The sequence below is a fragment of the Plectropomus leopardus genome, chromosome 7, assembly GCF_008729295.1.
Source record: "Plectropomus leopardus isolate mb chromosome 7, YSFRI_Pleo_2.0, whole genome shotgun sequence".
Classification (NCBI taxonomy): domain Eukaryota; kingdom Metazoa; phylum Chordata; class Actinopteri; order Perciformes; family Serranidae; genus Plectropomus; species Plectropomus leopardus.
In genome coordinates this window covers 28,919,545-28,935,974 of record NC_056469.1, presented here as the reverse complement: position 1 = coordinate 28,935,974, position 16,430 = coordinate 28,919,545, and the positions used below count along the sequence as shown (strand labels likewise).

General features: G+C 37.2%; 2 protein-coding genes across 3 annotated transcripts; one reads left to right on the top strand and one right to left on the bottom strand.

Moving 5' to 3' along the window:
- The first annotated feature begins 1,729 nt into the window (after positions 1-1,729).
- Positions 1,730-10,725, top strand: LOC121945089 (ETS1-related protein). Of its 2 annotated transcripts, none has more exons than XM_042489108.1 (8): positions 1,730-1,845; positions 2,678-2,759; positions 5,421-5,507; positions 5,607-5,681; positions 7,164-7,313; positions 7,396-7,656; positions 8,688-8,806; positions 9,861-10,725. In XM_042489108.1, the coding sequence occupies exons 1-8, from the start codon at positions 1,780-1,782 to the stop codon at positions 10,149-10,151; spliced, it is 1,131 nt and encodes a 376-aa protein (XP_042345042.1). In that variant the 5' UTR covers positions 1,730-1,779; the 3' UTR covers positions 10,152-10,725. The 2 variants fall into 2 exon arrangements, with proteins under 2 accessions (XP_042345042.1, XP_042345041.1); XM_042489107.1 differs by having other exon boundaries at positions 5,388-5,507.
- A 1,183-nt stretch (positions 10,726-11,908) lies between these two features.
- LOC121945998 lies at positions 11,909-15,707 on the bottom strand. Its single transcript, XM_042490389.1, has 5 exons — positions 15,217-15,707; positions 14,169-14,194; positions 13,708-14,067; positions 13,111-13,241; positions 11,909-12,227 (listed from the first exon to the last, which is right to left on the bottom strand). Exons 1-5 carry the CDS (start codon positions 15,464-15,466, stop codon positions 12,197-12,199), a joined length of 798 nt encoding a protein of 265 aa, XP_042346323.1. The 5' UTR covers positions 15,467-15,707; the 3' UTR covers positions 11,909-12,196.
- Between the last annotated feature and the right edge of the window lie 723 nt (positions 15,708-16,430).

Here is a 16,430-nt window from a genome sequence, read left to right as displayed (position 1 = left end):
AAGTATTCAAGTACAATTTTGATGTACTTTATTTGTATTTTATGCTACTCCACTACATATCACTGGGAAATACTCCATACATTTATCTGACAGCTCAAGTTATTTTCAGATTAGACGTTAGAACATGTGATGACTTTTTAAAATTTCATATTCTAACTAACAAACTGGTAATTTATATAAAGTATGACAGGATAACTAGCTCCACCTCTTTAGACTACAACATTAATTGTAGGTAACAATAATATGGAAGCCCATCTCAGTAAATAACAACCTTAACGTACTCAGCCAAGCCATAGCATAAATAGTTTTGTGTTTGAAAATGTATAATAGGACCCACAACATTATTAGATATTAGTAATAAATAAGTGTTCTTTGCCATATGATTGCCTCTTTGCATCATATCATCGTGCAGCAAAGCTCTCCAGTTAGAACATTTTCCAAAAATATGCCTCAAACTTAAACCAGGTCAAGCAAAAAGCTCCTGTGAAGGACCACTCATGGGGTTGAGGGTTATATTCAAAAACTGTATTTACTCAGTTTTGGGAAGGTTCTTTTTGAAATGTAATAGGTTACATATTACTAGTCACCGGGTTTAAAATGTGACAAGTTATGCAACTATTTTAATTACCTCATCAAAGTAATGTTACTTGTTACATATGATTACTTTCCTCACAAATGTTTTAAACAAGGCAATAAAGCCGAAAAGACCTAGAAACATAAGTCTATAAATGTTTGCCCTCAAATTTGTCTCAACAGCTTTGCTGACCCACGTTGTCCAAAATTACACCAAAAAAAGACATTCTTGGACAGCAAAAAGATACAAAATGTTGTATACAATATCTAAACTTTTTACTAACTTTTTTTTTCATTCTAACCTCTTTGTAATCACCAACATTTTAATCACTAACTGTAATTTAATTACACAGGCCTATTTTTCTCAGTAACTAACTGATTATAATTACATTTATTTTGAAATTTTATTAATGTGTACATGTAACGAGTTACTCCCCAACACTGTATTTTACTGAGGTCTATCTAAAGATTATGTTTCTATCTATAGGTCCCATTTGAGTCTTTACGTGCCTTTAAAAAATATATATATATATATATACACACACACACACACACACACACACACACATATACATATATATATACATATATACATATATATAATAGTGTATATTTAATATATATAGCTATATTGAATAGTGGTGAAACTAATATTTTTACTACAATACAGAAAAGTTTGGGTACTCAGAGGAGGGCCCCCAAAACAAATCCGTTTAGGACACCCAAAAGTCCGGGGTCGACCCGATTGTAATTTTATATTAATAAAAATCTGATAATAAAGTATTTAATATGGTAACATCTAGGGGTCATTCTCCTGCTTATACTTCTGATAGTCATTTATGTTGCTGAAAGTGATTTTACAGTGTGATACTGATACGTTTACTAACCAAAACTTGTAAATACTTCTTCCACCACTACTCCATTCGGGCCCGTGGTACTTTTCGTGATTTACCGGAGGATTGCGGCGTCAGTGAGTATTTTATGAATGAATGTTTAGTTGCTTGTTGCTAGGGGAGGAAAGGGAGGGCGCGTCTGACGTCACGTTGTATTAAACAAACCCTGCTGGTCACGACGCAGAGCGGGGCACGCGCCCCTCCCACGTCCGCTGCGGTTATAACGGGACCGGGCCGGCCGGACACTGACCACTCGCTGCTGTACGTGCACGCGGTAAATATAGTGCGTTAATTTTGGGAGAGAAAGTAAGAGATGTACTGGGACACTGTCATCAAACCTGGAGATAGAAACACAGACAGCAAAGACTCGAAAATAAAGGTGGGTTTTCACATTTATTTATTAATTTATTTTATTAAATTATTGAGAATACAGAAAATCGCATTATTCATTCATTATAGTCAAATAATTTATCTCACCTAGTAAAGGAAAATATTTGGTCCATATGACCAAAAGTAGTAGGATTTCAGTTGGGAAAAATAAGAATGACTGTGTGGTCTCTTGTGTTGCATCCAATGACAAAAGCAATGCACTCACAAGTTGTAAGAGCGTCAAACTGAAAAGGCAAATAGTTATGATCCTGAAAGAATTGCTGCATGACTGACTTTTCCCAGCAGCACCTAAATGCATCAGAAAATTAAGTTTTTAAAATAGACTCTCCTCACAGCTGGTAACATGTCTTTGACCAAAAAGATAAGGTTAATCCATTAACACCTGGATCAACATCTGGATCAGTGTTCTTGAGCTGCATTCAGATGCCTTTCACAAGCGTTTAAACCTCTGAAGAAAACTATTTTTAATTCTTTTAAGTACAGATTTAAAATCATGTTACAGAATAAGAAATATACGTACACACATATTTTCTGATTATTACTATTTGTTATCACTTTTTTCTTATTTTCAAATAATTTTTCTTGTAATTTTTTTGCTAATTTTTGGGCAATTTCTTGTTGAGTTGATCATCGCCTTCTTCCCATTAAAAAAAAAAAAAAATCAAGCAAATTTGCTCAGGTTCCAAAGGATTAAAAATGTTTGTTGTTTTTGTTGCAAAATATTAACATATGCAAGGCTTTTCCCATGTTACCTCTGCTTCTGCATATTGATCAGTAGTGAGAGTTGCAGTGATGATCAGTGTTGTAATGTCTGAACACAGATGGAGATTTGCCAAACTGGATATTACACGGAGGACTTTAGGACGCAGGAAGTGCCAGCTGGCTTTGACTTTGCATCTTATGGTGAGTTCAGAGTCCCGGTCGATACTCTCTCCATCACAAGTTAAACATTGTGACTTTTGATTGCTGAAAGTTCAACTATCAGATAGGTTTTTTTTTTTATGTTTGCGTGATCTGTTTCCTCTGAACCTGAGCAGCTGAAGGACAGAGGAAATATTTGTGCAGACTGTATCATCACATCTGTCACAGATTTCTCACTGAGACCTTGACACCCGGGGGCTTGGCCAGGATAACGGGGTGCTGCTGTGCTTTATATATATATGTGTGTGTGTGTGTGTGTGTGTGAGTGAGAGAGAATAGTGCTTGAATGGGCTGAGGTAGGCAAAGACGGCGAGAAACCGGGTGGTCAGGTTAAAGACACTCCCCTCTCTGTCTTCCCTAATCCTTTCCTCCAGACTTCCTCCTCCAACAGATTTAGAGTCCCCCTCCCCAGACCTCCATCACTACTCTGTCACACTCCCTCCACTGGCGTTTCCTCCTCTCTCTTCCTCCCCCTCCCTCCTGTGTTTCCTCCGCGCTGCCTCCATCCATTGAGCTGAAAAAAAAGGAGTGTGCAGTGCTGATTCGACAGTAAACAAGCAGCTTTTTCTTGTGTCAACATCCACCGTCAAGATAAAAACCCAAACTTACAAGTTCATCCTATTTTTCTTCTCTTAATGACTCTTTTGCTCGACTGTAAATAACCTCCTGCTTAAAGGACCACACCAATATTTTATTTTTTTTTTAGCATTTTTGGTCGTTTTTATAGAAATATTATATTCAGAAGTTGGAATTTTTTTTCCTATGTCACACCAGAGGCTGTGTTATATGGAGCTGAAACAGTGACAGTAATCTTTGGTGTTGAAAAATAAACATTGGCATTGAAACATATTTTATTTATATTCTGATTTTCAAAATTCATGACAGTCTTTGTCAGTTTTTATTATTCTTTTTTTTCAATAATTATTTTATTATTTTCCTTAACATCAACATATAAATCCTGTTGACTTACCATAGACTTAACTTTTTTTTTTTTTCAATCTCCCCTGCTGGCACTGGATGTCAAAATAATGTCAGAAAGACTCTTACAGACTTAAATGAAAATTTAAATGTCTAACAATGTTAGAATTCCATGTTGTTTAGCACATTTACATAAGAGTAGTAGTAAGTAGTCAGTAGTAGTAGTAGTTGTAGCAGTAGTAACATAGGAGTCATTTACTGTGACTTTTGTGTTTAAAATAGTTTGGATTCACTAAAGTCACACAGTAACACAAAATAACTGATCGAAGCAGCAGCAGACCAGCAGCTCCTGTGTTGAGTGAGTTTTTCTCAATGGACTCTGGTGGCTTTGGCAAGAGCAGAGATGGGGAATTTGGGAACTTCCTGCTAAAATTGGTTGTCAGAAGGAAAGGGAAAGCTGTGAAAATACTTTCAATATAATGCATACCTAAAGTGATATTGAATATTTTAGGTACTTTTTTAGGCGGCTAAAATACGTTTTGCTGCAGACCCAAATCCACAGCGGTACATTGCTTTGCTTACATGCCTGACTCAAGCCTGCTTCTCCAAACTGGGCTGTGCAGACTGACATCTACTGTTTGTAATACACTGGTTTTGGATAAAGTCATACAACCCCACTTCAAAAAATCCAAACTGTCCCCCTAAAATTCTTGCTGTGAAGGAGGTAAACTCGTAAAATACATTTTCGTATGGTAGTTGTGCAGAGATGCCAGGCTCTGGAGTCTGTAGAGGGCTGTAGGTGGACATTCCCTCCTCAGTATACAAATTATATGTGAGTCACAGTGTCCTTAACCCCTTCTCTGAAACTCCTCCCCTCAATGCCAAAACAGTGACAGAAAGGAGAATTTGTAAAAATAAATATATTAAAACTTTTTTTTAATAAAAGTGAGACGTGAGGAAAAATACCAGAAGATTGTTTCTAAAAAAACAAAGTGTCAAAGTTTCCTTATTTAAGGCCAATTTATATTTACGATACCAAAACTTATTGTCTCTGTTCTAGCTTCAGATAAGCAACAGTTTCCGTTTATTTCAGAAAATTAAATTGTTATCTTAATGCCTTAATTTAGCTGTAAATCAGTCCAGGTCTTCTATGGTGCAGCATTCAATGATGTTCCCACATATGAAATTTGACACTCGGCTGCCAAAAAGTAATTCACTCTCGACTTTGGTTGTAAGAAAATCAAAGTAGAAAAACAAATTATTATCAAACAAGAAAATCCAGAGAAGGATGATGTGAATTTATCACAATAACAAAGTTGCTCTTCAGCCAAGCAGCTCATCTCATGTCTTTCAAGTCTGAATTTCACCAAGAAGAGATTTCAAAGCAGGCTTATAGCGCTTCTTCTGCATAATAACACGTCTTTGACCAAATAACAATAATAAGTGTACAGGTATGAAATCTGATATATTACCATTTTTAGTCTCCGCAAGTACATTTTCACACCTTGCTTTAATAAATGGAAGCCAATAAGTGCAAATTGGGGATGAAATCAATCCAAAAAACTGTAAAAAAAAATGTTAAGAATTAATGTGCAGTAAAACCATTGGTGTGGTCCGTTTTTAAAAGCGCTTTCCTGCCGTCGTCATCACTCCATCACTGACTCCATCTGTCTGCGTGTGTTTAACCTCCAGACTGCCCTGGTGAAGACCTGTCTTTTCTGTTAGACAGTAAAGCGCCCGCGCAGCAGCCGTACGTCACAGAGAGCAGCTACCCAGAGCCACCGAAAGCTTCTCAACCATACGACAGTAAAGGTGAAACCTCGAGATACACAAAAAACACACCCTTATGGTTTTTAAAACTTTTTTTTTTTTTTTGACTTATCTCACATTTTTTGGTCTTTTTCCCCTCAGTAAACACCAGTGACACTAACCTCTTCAACCTGGACTCATACCAGGAGTTCAGCTGGTGGGCCTCATATCCTCATGGTGAGTTTATGCTGTATTTCATTCATATTTGAGAATTGAGACAAAACCTTATTTATTTATTTTTACTCTTCAGTCAGGCTGGGAAAATAGGTTTCAAAATCCCAAAGTCTTTACTATTAAACCTTGTAATGAGCCAGTGATTTATTTTTTCCTGAATGCATGTCAGAGGTTAGATTTGATGGAGTTGACGTCTTATGAAGTAGACAAAAAGTTTTATATTCATTAATTTCACCGCAGTTGTAGCGAGTAGACATTTTATTTGGTGAGTTTTTTTTAATTTTATTTTATTTAAGTTGCAAAGAGTTCTCGTAATGCTAATCAAAGTACTCGTTTTAAAACCATAAATCTTACTCCATTTTGAATAAGAAGGCCTCTGGAGGTGATCAGTTATGGTTGAGACACACCAGACAGCGATATATTTTAATGATTTTTTCAGAAAATACAACTTTTCCGATGAGAGTATCCCAGTAATAAGTCTTAAAACCTGGAAATGAGTTAGCATTTCAGCGCTCCTGGTTCCCCCTCGTCTCAAAGTTAATGTTTTTTTTTTTTATGGGCTTTTGATTATATTCCTGAAATAAGGTCTGTGGTTAACACAAGCCAAAGAGACTTTAATGTTTTGTTATAAACATAAGAATACGTCAGTAAATGCCTCGCTCATGAACTCTGAAGCTTTTATTTTTGTTAAAAAAGGCTACATGAAACTACAGAACGCCATCACGCTGAACACGACTTGTTGTGGTGGCGACAATAAGTCATGTGACCGTAGTGTAGTTTGGTTATTGCCTAATGTTAGCTTTTTACTCCTTTGGATTACATTTAGGCTTCAAAAATCCTTTAATTGGTGTTCATAAGCAAATATTATCTTGCTGGACAAAATGTGTAAGAATCATCAACTTATGTTTAACACAGAACTTATTTTCTGCAAAAATCCTTTAATTGGAGAACTTAAAAACAAGAAATCAGATCTAAATATTTTTGAAATCATACTTATTTTGTATAAATAAATCCTTTAAAAATAATTTCTCACTCCAGAAACAGAAGAAGTGTGTTTGAAAGTTATCTGCACAGGGGGTTTTTGGACATAATATTTTCCCCCAATTCTCAAGAACAGGTGATTAAATTTAGCTTGAAGCAAAAAACACCTGAAAATGAGTGCAATAAGTTTTTTTTTTTCAAACATAATTAACATAATTTATAGCATAATTTTAATATAAGTTATAATAATTAGATATTTAAATTTAGTTTTCTGGGACATTTTTCCTGTTATTTGATCAATTTCTAATCATTTTCTTTCCCTCTTGCCCTTTTTTGTCTTTTTATTGCAATTTTTTCAGGTTATTTTCTTGTCACCTTTTGATAATTCTTAATCTTATGATTTGCAAGTTGCTCATGCATGTAGATCCAAGTTTTAAATGTTTAAAATACATTTTTTTTTAAAGGTGTTTCATTTTTGTGACTACCTTTCTGTTTGATGTACAGATGGGGTGACAGTAGACCAGTCCCAAACTGGATACCAGGAGTCTCCACAGACATACCAGAGCCTGGTGCCCCAGAATGGACAGTTCAGCCCGGCCATGGAGGGCAGCCACAGCCCCTTTCTAACCGCAAAAGGATCAAATGCATTACAAAGTGAGACATTTCGCCTGTAAAAACACCCTCCCACTGGTCTGATTTTTGCATGTTCAGTGTGTGATTCTCGTGTTTGTTCCAGGTGAGACGGATCAGGGTTACTCGTGTCACTCCTCTGAGCTGTACGAGACTGACGGACAGAGGCAGCCGTCGTCTTTCTGGCCTGAATATTCCTCTCCCAGCTTCAGTGCCCCCCTACCACACCCGCCTCAGACCTCCTGCCCCTCAAACCTCGTCCCCCAGTCCTCAGAGCCGTACTGCCCCCGTGTGGTCAAACGCAAAAACGCACACCCCCAGAGGCCAGACAGGGAGGGCCACATGACGGGGATGTCAGCTTATCCAGGTTTGCGTTCTTATTTCTTGCTTTTCAACTCTGATAACTACTTTACAGATGAAATTCTCACACACAAGACATGTGATTATAAAACAAGATGCACTGATTAAACTGCTCAACTGTGTATAAAGTACTCAAAGATCATCGCCCCCTTGACCTACTACAACATCAAACTGCCACATTAATTCATCAGTAATAATAATAATCCACTAATATAGACAGCATGACACTCACTGGGGACGTTTTTCAGCAATTTTACCTTTAAAACTTTTGTACATTTTTTTCTGAGAAGAAGCTAAATATGAGCTTGGGAACTATTTTTTTAACCTGCACCCTGTTTTCCCATGTGTTTGTGTTTAAGGGACTAATGGAGACTATTTTTAAAATTTGTCCAGAAGGCAAAACAGTCTGCAATGTAATCCGTAAATGGTGCCTGTTTTTGCGACCAACAGGCTCTGATTATTATAAGCAGGGTTCATAGGTCATGAAAAACCTGGAAAAGTCATGGAATTTGCAAATAGCAATTTCCAGTAATGGAAAAGTTTTTGAAAACTGAATTAACCCTGCAAGTTTTGGAAAAGTAATTGAACATTTTGTTTAACAAATCTGTATAATGAGACACATTGTGTTGAAAGACCGTTGAAAATTCAACTATTATTTCTGTTTTACTGTTTCTGGCAGAAATAAATGGTTTGAAAGCATATTTTCTTTTAAAATTGCCAAATCCTTTTCAAGAAAAAAAATCAACAACATTTTCCTTTGATAATTTGCAAATGAATAAATAGATTGTTGTCTTCATTAATCGCTTTGACACAAAAACGTGAAAAAACGGTCAAGGTGGAAAAATACTTAAGTTTCCCTTTCAGTATTAAATTTGAATTTCACATATAAGTGAGTATTTTTATGCTGCTGTATTGCTTCTTTTACTGAAGTAAAACATCTGAATACTTCAACATTTGGTTACAGTAGGTTAAAAAAATAGGTTGCCGTTATAACTCTGGTTGGAACAAATTATTCAGTTTATTCATTCCTTCATTTAGGTTCTGGTCCGATCCAGTTGTGGCAGTTTTTACTTGAGCTACTTCTGGACTCTGCCTGTCGTACCTTCATCTCCTGGACGGGAGACGGCTGGGAGTTTAAGATGTCCGACCCCACAGAGGTGAGAATCTTGTTTTGAAGTACTATGTGGCAGTAGTGGGGAGAAAAACAGAGTATATTTACCTAAGTGTTGTATTTAAATGCAACTTTTGAAGTACTTGCACTAAAGTATTTCCATTTCATGCCACTTTGTATTAATACTCCACTACAGAGGTAAATAGCCTGTCGCAGTTTTAACAACTGTATTTACTTTTCATTTCATAAAAGAAATTATCAACATTTAAAGTAGTCGTTTCCAGTCTTTTTGGACATTTATCAATATCAGTGTGTATTTGGGGCCGTGGCCACTTTTCACACGTCAACGAGTTTGTTTGCAGTTTCACCAAAGAGACATTTTCTCTTCACTTCTCAGATGGTTGAAAAATCCACAATGTTAAAACAAATCTTTGTATCAGAGCTTTGTTTTTAAACCTTTCCAGTCACCTTAAAGGGGAACCCAGACCCTATTTTCACTTTTTTGGTGTGCGTGTGTGTGTGTGTGTGTGTGTGTGTGTGTGTGTGTGTGTGTGTGTGTGTCTGAGTGACTCGTGGGAAAAGCAAATTTTGAAAATGGTTCAGTATTGAGAGAATAATGTAGCCAGCAGCAGCCAAACAGGCTGCAACATAACCAGTCAGGGAAGGTGTGCCCCATCAAGAATGTGATCGCTACCTGACAGGTTTATTCATGTCAGAGTTGTTTTTTTTTTTAAATCACCCAAAAGAGAAAAAGGGGCGTCCCTCCTTATTTCCTTAATAATCAGCAAAAATCTTTGAAGAAAAAAAAATCACTTTTTTTTTCTTTTAAAATTTTTAAAAAATTAAGAAAGAACTTAAAAAAAATGCTTTACAAACCCGCAGGTTTGGAGGGCATAAAAAATAAGTCTGTGGTTAAAAAAAAATAGTAATTTAAAGTTGTATGCCCCGCCCTACAGTTTAAATGAGACTTTCAAATAATGAAGTGAAGTATTTGTACATTTTGCATTGGCAGTTGAGTTAAGAATCCGATTGCTACACGCAGGGTTTATTCAGTATTTTTTTTAAAGACTCACCTCAGTTGAACTCTGTTGATCCTTCAGGTGGCCAAGCGCTGGGGCCAGTGCAAGAACAAACCCAAGATGAACTACGAGAAGTTGAGCCGCGGCCTGCGTTACTACTACCACAAAAACATCATCCACAAGACGGCGGGCAAACGCTACGTCTACCGCTTTGTCTGTGACATACAGGGCATGCTGGGAAAGACAGCGCAGGAGGTCCTCACCAGTCTGAACGTTTTGCCTACAAACACAGAGTCGTGGCAGTCTTTGCCTGCGGTTCCTGCAACGACAGGGATGTCAGAGCACAGCAGCGAAACATGGGCGTCACAGTGAGAAACGGGTGCTGGGACTCTTGGTGCTGCTGGCAGAAAGTGACCAGCATTTTTTAATAAAGTACTAAAGCCCACAAAGTGAACTCTTATCTCCTGCAGCCCCGACTGAACCACAGTGTCTTCATGGGAGGACATTGTCCTCGCAGGCAGACCAGGAGCCAGTTTATAGAAGTATGGAGACAGATTTGTCTCAATATTATGTGTGTGAGCAGATTGATAATCTGTGTTAATGTGTAATCTGTAAAAGTAAAACACCCTCTAAAAATACCAAAACACAGATTTGTAAACTCAAAAAAGTAAGCAATATTTATGTACGTAGCTCCTTTAACAGACGGAGGCTTTACGAGGACAAATACAACATACAAGAGAGAAGGTTTACAAGATTAGGTGACTACTTGAAAGGTAGCTTGAAGTGCAAAACTATTTTGCATATTACACAACAAGAATACACAAAATATTAATAAAATGCAGACCTAGTGCATATCCAGTTTTAGTTGACTTTTAATAAATATAATTTTAATCAGTTGCAGTTACTGAGAAAAAATATGTAATTAAATTATAATTATTAAACAGAGTTCAGTGGGGGGGTCGTTAGTTAATTTTCAATTTATTTTTGTGAATTTACAGATCTTATTTTTGTATTTGTGGAAGTTTTATATTTACAGATTCCTCATTTACACACAGATTGTGGATCTCCTCACACATATAATAGTGAGGCAAATCTTTCTCTATATAAATGCTGCATTTCAGGAAAAGAAATACCCCAAATTCCTAAATTCATGCTTCAGTCTTTACAAACCTGTTTTTCTAAAGTAATAGATCACATTGAATCTAAGTTTTACAATACTTAATTACTTACTCTCAGGGCTAAATAATTGCAGCATTTAAGCACTATAGATATACTTTTTTGTAACATCATATCTTTATTATTTGATGTGTTTCTAAGTAAAAATTTGATTTGTAAATAGTGTTGATATTATTGCTATGTAGACTTTTGTGCATTTATATATTTTTTTAAACACAAAACTCATGTCTACCTCTGTTGCTAACTAGAAAAACATAAACAGAATATTTTTGGGTGCTCACTGTGAAAGTTTGATCCTGTGTGATGACGGTTTTGTGTAAATAAACTGTATATAAACAGAGCGGTGTGAAGTCTTGTTATGTACGTGCTGTTTAGTTCTCCATCTGAGTATTCATGAAAATATTAAAAAGTGCGTTTATGATACTCAATGTGAATTTCAGGTTTCCTTAAATTGCTTTAATTATCTTTTAGGTGGGTATTACTCATAATTTTGGAGAAATTGTATCACACATTGTAACACATCTAAGTTAAATGTTACATAGACTTGTATTTGACATTTATAACTTAAAAATAACGTAGGCATTCACTAAAGAAAAATAAAGCCTGTAATGAAACTTGTACATGAACAAAATTATTTAAATTACTAATTTTAGTGGAAAACTATTGCAGCCAGTGGTTTAATATTGCATGTAATCAAATTAAACTGAGAATATCCAAATATTGATTAAATCAATCAGTGTGAAACTGCTGCGTGTAACCTGCGATATTGTTGGTTATAGAATTATTTCTATTATTTTGGTTATTTAGAAAGTGAACTGTTTACCCTAAAGCTTTATATGTTTTTGTTTGTTTGTTTTTAAATTTTATATATAAGCAACAGGCTATACTTCATTGTCTAATTCTGCTCGTGAACATAACCATCAGGGGTTGTACATTAATGACGACAAAGAATGTTTGAGTCAATCCAATTTTATTCATGTAATAAAAAATGAAACCACCCCAAAAAAATTGCAGAATCCAGCACAATTTACATTTAGGCCCTTGGATTAAAAACTCCCTTCAAAATAATAATATAAATAAAATAAAATAATGGTTAATGCTCTACTGATACTGGAGAAAACAGCTCATACTAACAACTTTTTGCTCATTTATTATTTTGTCTGCTGCAGGAGGACAGGACACGGACTTCCAAAGACAGCGACGGTTGGTCACTAACGGGACAGTTAGGGATGCGACGACCTCTAGCTCCTTTTCCGCCTCTTCTGTGCGGTCCTGGAGGGGAAAGCAGAGGAAACTGGAGTGAGTTGGGCCACCGCCTGTGCCACAAAATTATCCACAAGTGAAACTCTACCAAATGTACACCTTAAGTCGAGCTTACTCATCTTGAGCAGTACTTTGAAAAAACAGTTGTAAGATGTTTTGTGAGGCTCTGAAGGGGCTTTCTAAAGTCTCCATAAATAACTTTGATTACATCACCAGGGTCTCCTCAGCTCCAGTTTAGAGATGAAACATTTTTAAACCAAAGATTCATATTTGTTCATTCTTCCAAAGTAACTATTTTTTGTTAAAGGTCCATTTGGATGTTTTGGCGGGATTGTTATTATTACTATTTTATTTAAAACTGCTTTATTTGTCATTTTTTGTTAATCAAATCACCGAATGTGTTCATTTTGGAGAGGAAGAGACCTTTGCGGAAAATTCGGCTGCTGGTAAAAACCTCCTGAACGTCTGGATCTTAAGTGATCAGAGAAAAAATGTGAGCATACATTAGCAGCTGGGCTAGTGGCCCGTCCTCCGACATGCCTAACAGATTCATTCAGTGTTTTTACTGGTTTTGATCACATGGTCCATTTTTACTGAAGAGGAGGAGACCGCAGATAATTTGGCCACATAATCCCCTAAAATCTGTCACGCTAGACCATTAAAAGACAAAAAAGTGAATGAAGTTATATCAGTAGCTTAATAAAAGCAAAATTTGCATAATGGTAGTATTTAATTTAAGGCGGTGAGCAATTCAACTGACAAGAGTTACTTTAACACTCTTGCAACAGATTTAATAATAAAAAAATGCAGAATAAAGAGCTCTTTAATAACACAAAGGGCACTCCGCACAGTAATCAGACAGTGTGACTGAACTTTTAAAAGAAACACAGACCCTGAGGCGCTGCGGGGCTGGACCCGTTTCTGACATTTTTGTCTCTTTGTAGCTGCAGCTTTGTATTCGTTTTGAAATCGGACTTCTTTCAAAACCTCGGGGTAAGCGATCGCATATTGGATCAAGGAGTCCTTGAGATGGGAAAAAAAGGTTATTATTAAAGTTACACAGTCCATATTAACTTAAAATAATGTTTTTTAAAAAACTCGTCCCTCAGGGGGCAATTTGAGACAAATACTTATAAACAAATAATTTACACACATGTAAACCAGCATGCTAAAATACTTTCAAACGCAGTAAAGACAAAGTTGTCAGTGCTATCTGATCCACTTCACTTTATTTCATCTGTTCGGGGACAACAGGAAGTCAGCCTTTTGGGTAACTCTGGGAGAGGGTATCTTGGATCAGCTACAGTGTAGTTTAGTGAAAACTCATTTAATGCTGGTATTATGGTGAAAAATGTGTTTTTGAAGTGGAATAATTACTTTATTTATAGTTTCCTGCAGGGAGCGTAAGGATATCTGAGGACAGACATATCGACTTTGAGAGCTGGCAGATTTCAGAGTGCAAACACCATCTCTCTCTTCTTTGCATTACCTTGTGGACCATCAGCGGCTCCCGAGACATTGAGTCCTCTCGCTCCTTCTGGTGGCTCGCCACCAAAAAAGCGACCCAGCTCAAATCATTCTCCAGCAGCCATTTGAAGGTTTGACCTTTGTACTGGCCAAACTGAATCTTAAACCTGCTCAACACGAGCCTTTCAATACGAGGGTCCCCGCCCTCAGAGACGACGCTGGCCTTTGCCTCAGCCTCCACTTCCTCTGGATTTTTCCAACAAGAAGCTTGAGAACGTGACCATCTGACTGCCTGGTTTGAAGCTGCCTGGTTTGAAGCTTCCTGTGAGCGCTTCGTCTCCAACTCCCCGGCTGAGGTCTTACGGAAGATAGGGTCACCTTTCTAAAAAGAGATGAAAACATTAAAGTGAGTATTGTTTGAATTAATAACATTTAAAAGAGAATATTTGAATGTTATTGTGTAATATTATAGGTTGAACTTACATCGAAACAGATTCTGGTTTTTGAATCTGGAGAGAAAGGTGATAGGATGGTTAAAGGCTAAAAATTGTGAAAAATTTTAACTTTCTAGTGTGCCGCATACAGTGAGACACAGACCGCACCAATTTACGCAGCATCATCAGTCACACTGTCATCTGTCTGTCTGCTGTTTGGTGCTTAGCAGGTCGTGCACAGCAGGATTTCGGGGCTTTTTTCCACTGAAAACAGAGGTCTTCTCCTCTGTGTTTGTTGATCCCTGGCTTTTCTGTTGCAGGCAGTGCCAGGAGCGACTCTTTCCCACAATCAAGACATGTTCTACGCAGAATCTGGTTTTCACACATCAGGTCACACTGACTCACAGAGATGCAAAATTACCATGACCCAAAGTGACTTCAAAGACACACAAAATAACCAAAGACACAAAATGACTTAAAAGAAGAAACAAATGTATTATAAGAGACACAAAACAAACAAAAAAAAAAGCACAATGATCTTAAAGAGACACAAAATGTATTCAAAAAGACACCAAATGACCTCAGAGACAACCAAAGGACAGATGATGACTTAAAAGAGATGCAAAAAAGACATAAAATGTAATCAACAAAACACAAAATTACCACAAACCCTAACCCTAACCCTAACCCTTAAAAGAGACATACAATGGCCACAACTAGACACAAAATGTCTTTAAATACACAAAATGACTTTAAAGAGACAGAAAACGTCATCAAAGAGTCACAAAACAACCAAAAGACACAAAATGATTTAATAGAAAACGCAAAACGACAACGAAGAGATACAAAATGACTTTAAAAAGACAAATTAGAAATCCCAACAAATAGTTTTACATGTCTGTGCCCAGAGGCCCACTGTTTTAAACACCGCCCACGAGAGCAGCAGATTCAGACGAGAAAGTTCGAGAGAAACTGAAACTGTCACTGATACATCCTTATAAGCAATGTATCGATTATGGCCGCTTTAAGGATTCTATTGGTACACAATGTGGCAATTACGATATCGATACTGAATACTTCATGAAATGTTTACTCACACAGCGTCTCGGCCTCCTGGTTGCAGTTAATCTGTCTCAGTATATCCACAGTCACCTGAAGAGCTTTGGTCTCGGTGAAAGTTGAGACCAGCAGGTCTGTGATCTGCAGTACACTTTTGTCCTCCACATCACTGACGCTGACGCACGGCTCCTCTCTGCGGTCCCGCAGCTGGTGACAAAACTTCAGAAAGTTGTTTTTCCTCAGGTCCGACAGCGCATTTTTTATAGCCTCTTTTATTGTGAGAACCATTTCTTATCCGTTTATTCCGGGTCCTGGTGTTTTAGGTGACGCAGCCGCACCGGTGCGCATAGGTACAGATTACATTACGCCAAAAAAAAAATCAACGGGAAAAAGGTGCTGCGTTCAGATACTGTCGGAAATAGTACCATGCATCGGTTCTTCAACCCCTCCCAATCATCAGCAACCGTAACTTCTCGTTAATGCAAACCAACCTTTGGACTTGTCCACACGTTGACGCAGCGTTTGGAGAGTCGTGTCTTTCCCCCCCTAACCTTTCAAAAACTAAAACTCATGAACTAAAGAAATACATTCATAAGCGCGCGTGCACACACACGCACGCACACACACTTTCCGTAAAATCGAAACCACATCAATGTCCTTGAGAATGGAAAATAAGAGTGTCACGAGGGGGGAGTATGAAAAGCATAAATCAGTTGATCCTCTGTCATGTGGTATGCATAAAGATTAATGTGCACAGCTTGATAGACCTGGCCACACCAGTATGTCAAACAATCAAAGACCAGCAAGAACTAGGTCATGACAATCTAAGACCAGCTAAAACCAGCTAAAAACAGTACCAGCATATGCTGACGCGGTTATTTCTCAATAATCAAGGACACTGATTTGATTTCAATTTTTAGTTCCAGGGATAAAACCAGCCATAGTCGTAATTTATGGGGGGGTTGCAACCCACTCAATAATTTAAACCAGCCACCACAACCCCCCCAATATCATATCATAATTATTTAAAATGAATGTTAGGTATTATAAACACGACAATGTGGTAGATTTTCTCAATGGCACTAAAAAAAAAACTCCCACGCTGAGATTTGGAGAGCTGAGGGGAAAAAGAAAGCCCAGCCAAAAATTTTAAAATGTTGGCAAAAGAATGAAAATGTCTTCCTAACAGGAGGTACGATATTGCTAGAGCATCAGCGCCACCACTTTGATTCATTCAACATTTGACTCGTGG

Bases quoted from the DNA above. Each gene is read 5' to 3' on its own strand.
- LOC121945089 (XM_042489107.1), top strand. From the start codon at position 1,780: ATGTACTGGGACACTGTCATCAAACCTGGAGATAGAAACACAGACAGC. The intron at 7,314-7,395 runs GTGAGACATTTC...TGTTTGTTCCAG, and splicing joins AGGATCAAATGCATTACAAA to GTGAGACGGATCAGGGTTAC. The intron at 8,807-9,860 runs GTGAGAATCTTG...TTGATCCTTCAG, and splicing joins AGATGTCCGACCCCACAGAG to GTGGCCAAGCGCTGGGGCCA.
- LOC121945998 (XM_042490389.1), bottom strand. From the start codon at position 15,466: ATGGTTCTCACAATAAAAGAGGCTATAAAAAATGCGCTGTCGGACCTG. The intron at 14,068-14,168 runs GTAAGTTCAACC...ATCTCTTTTTAG, and splicing joins AAACCAGAATCTGTTTCGAT to AAAGGTGACCCTATCTTCCG. The intron at 13,242-13,707 runs GTAATGCAAAGA...TCCCATCTCAAG, and splicing joins AGCCGCTGATGGTCCACAAG to GACTCCTTGATCCAATATGC.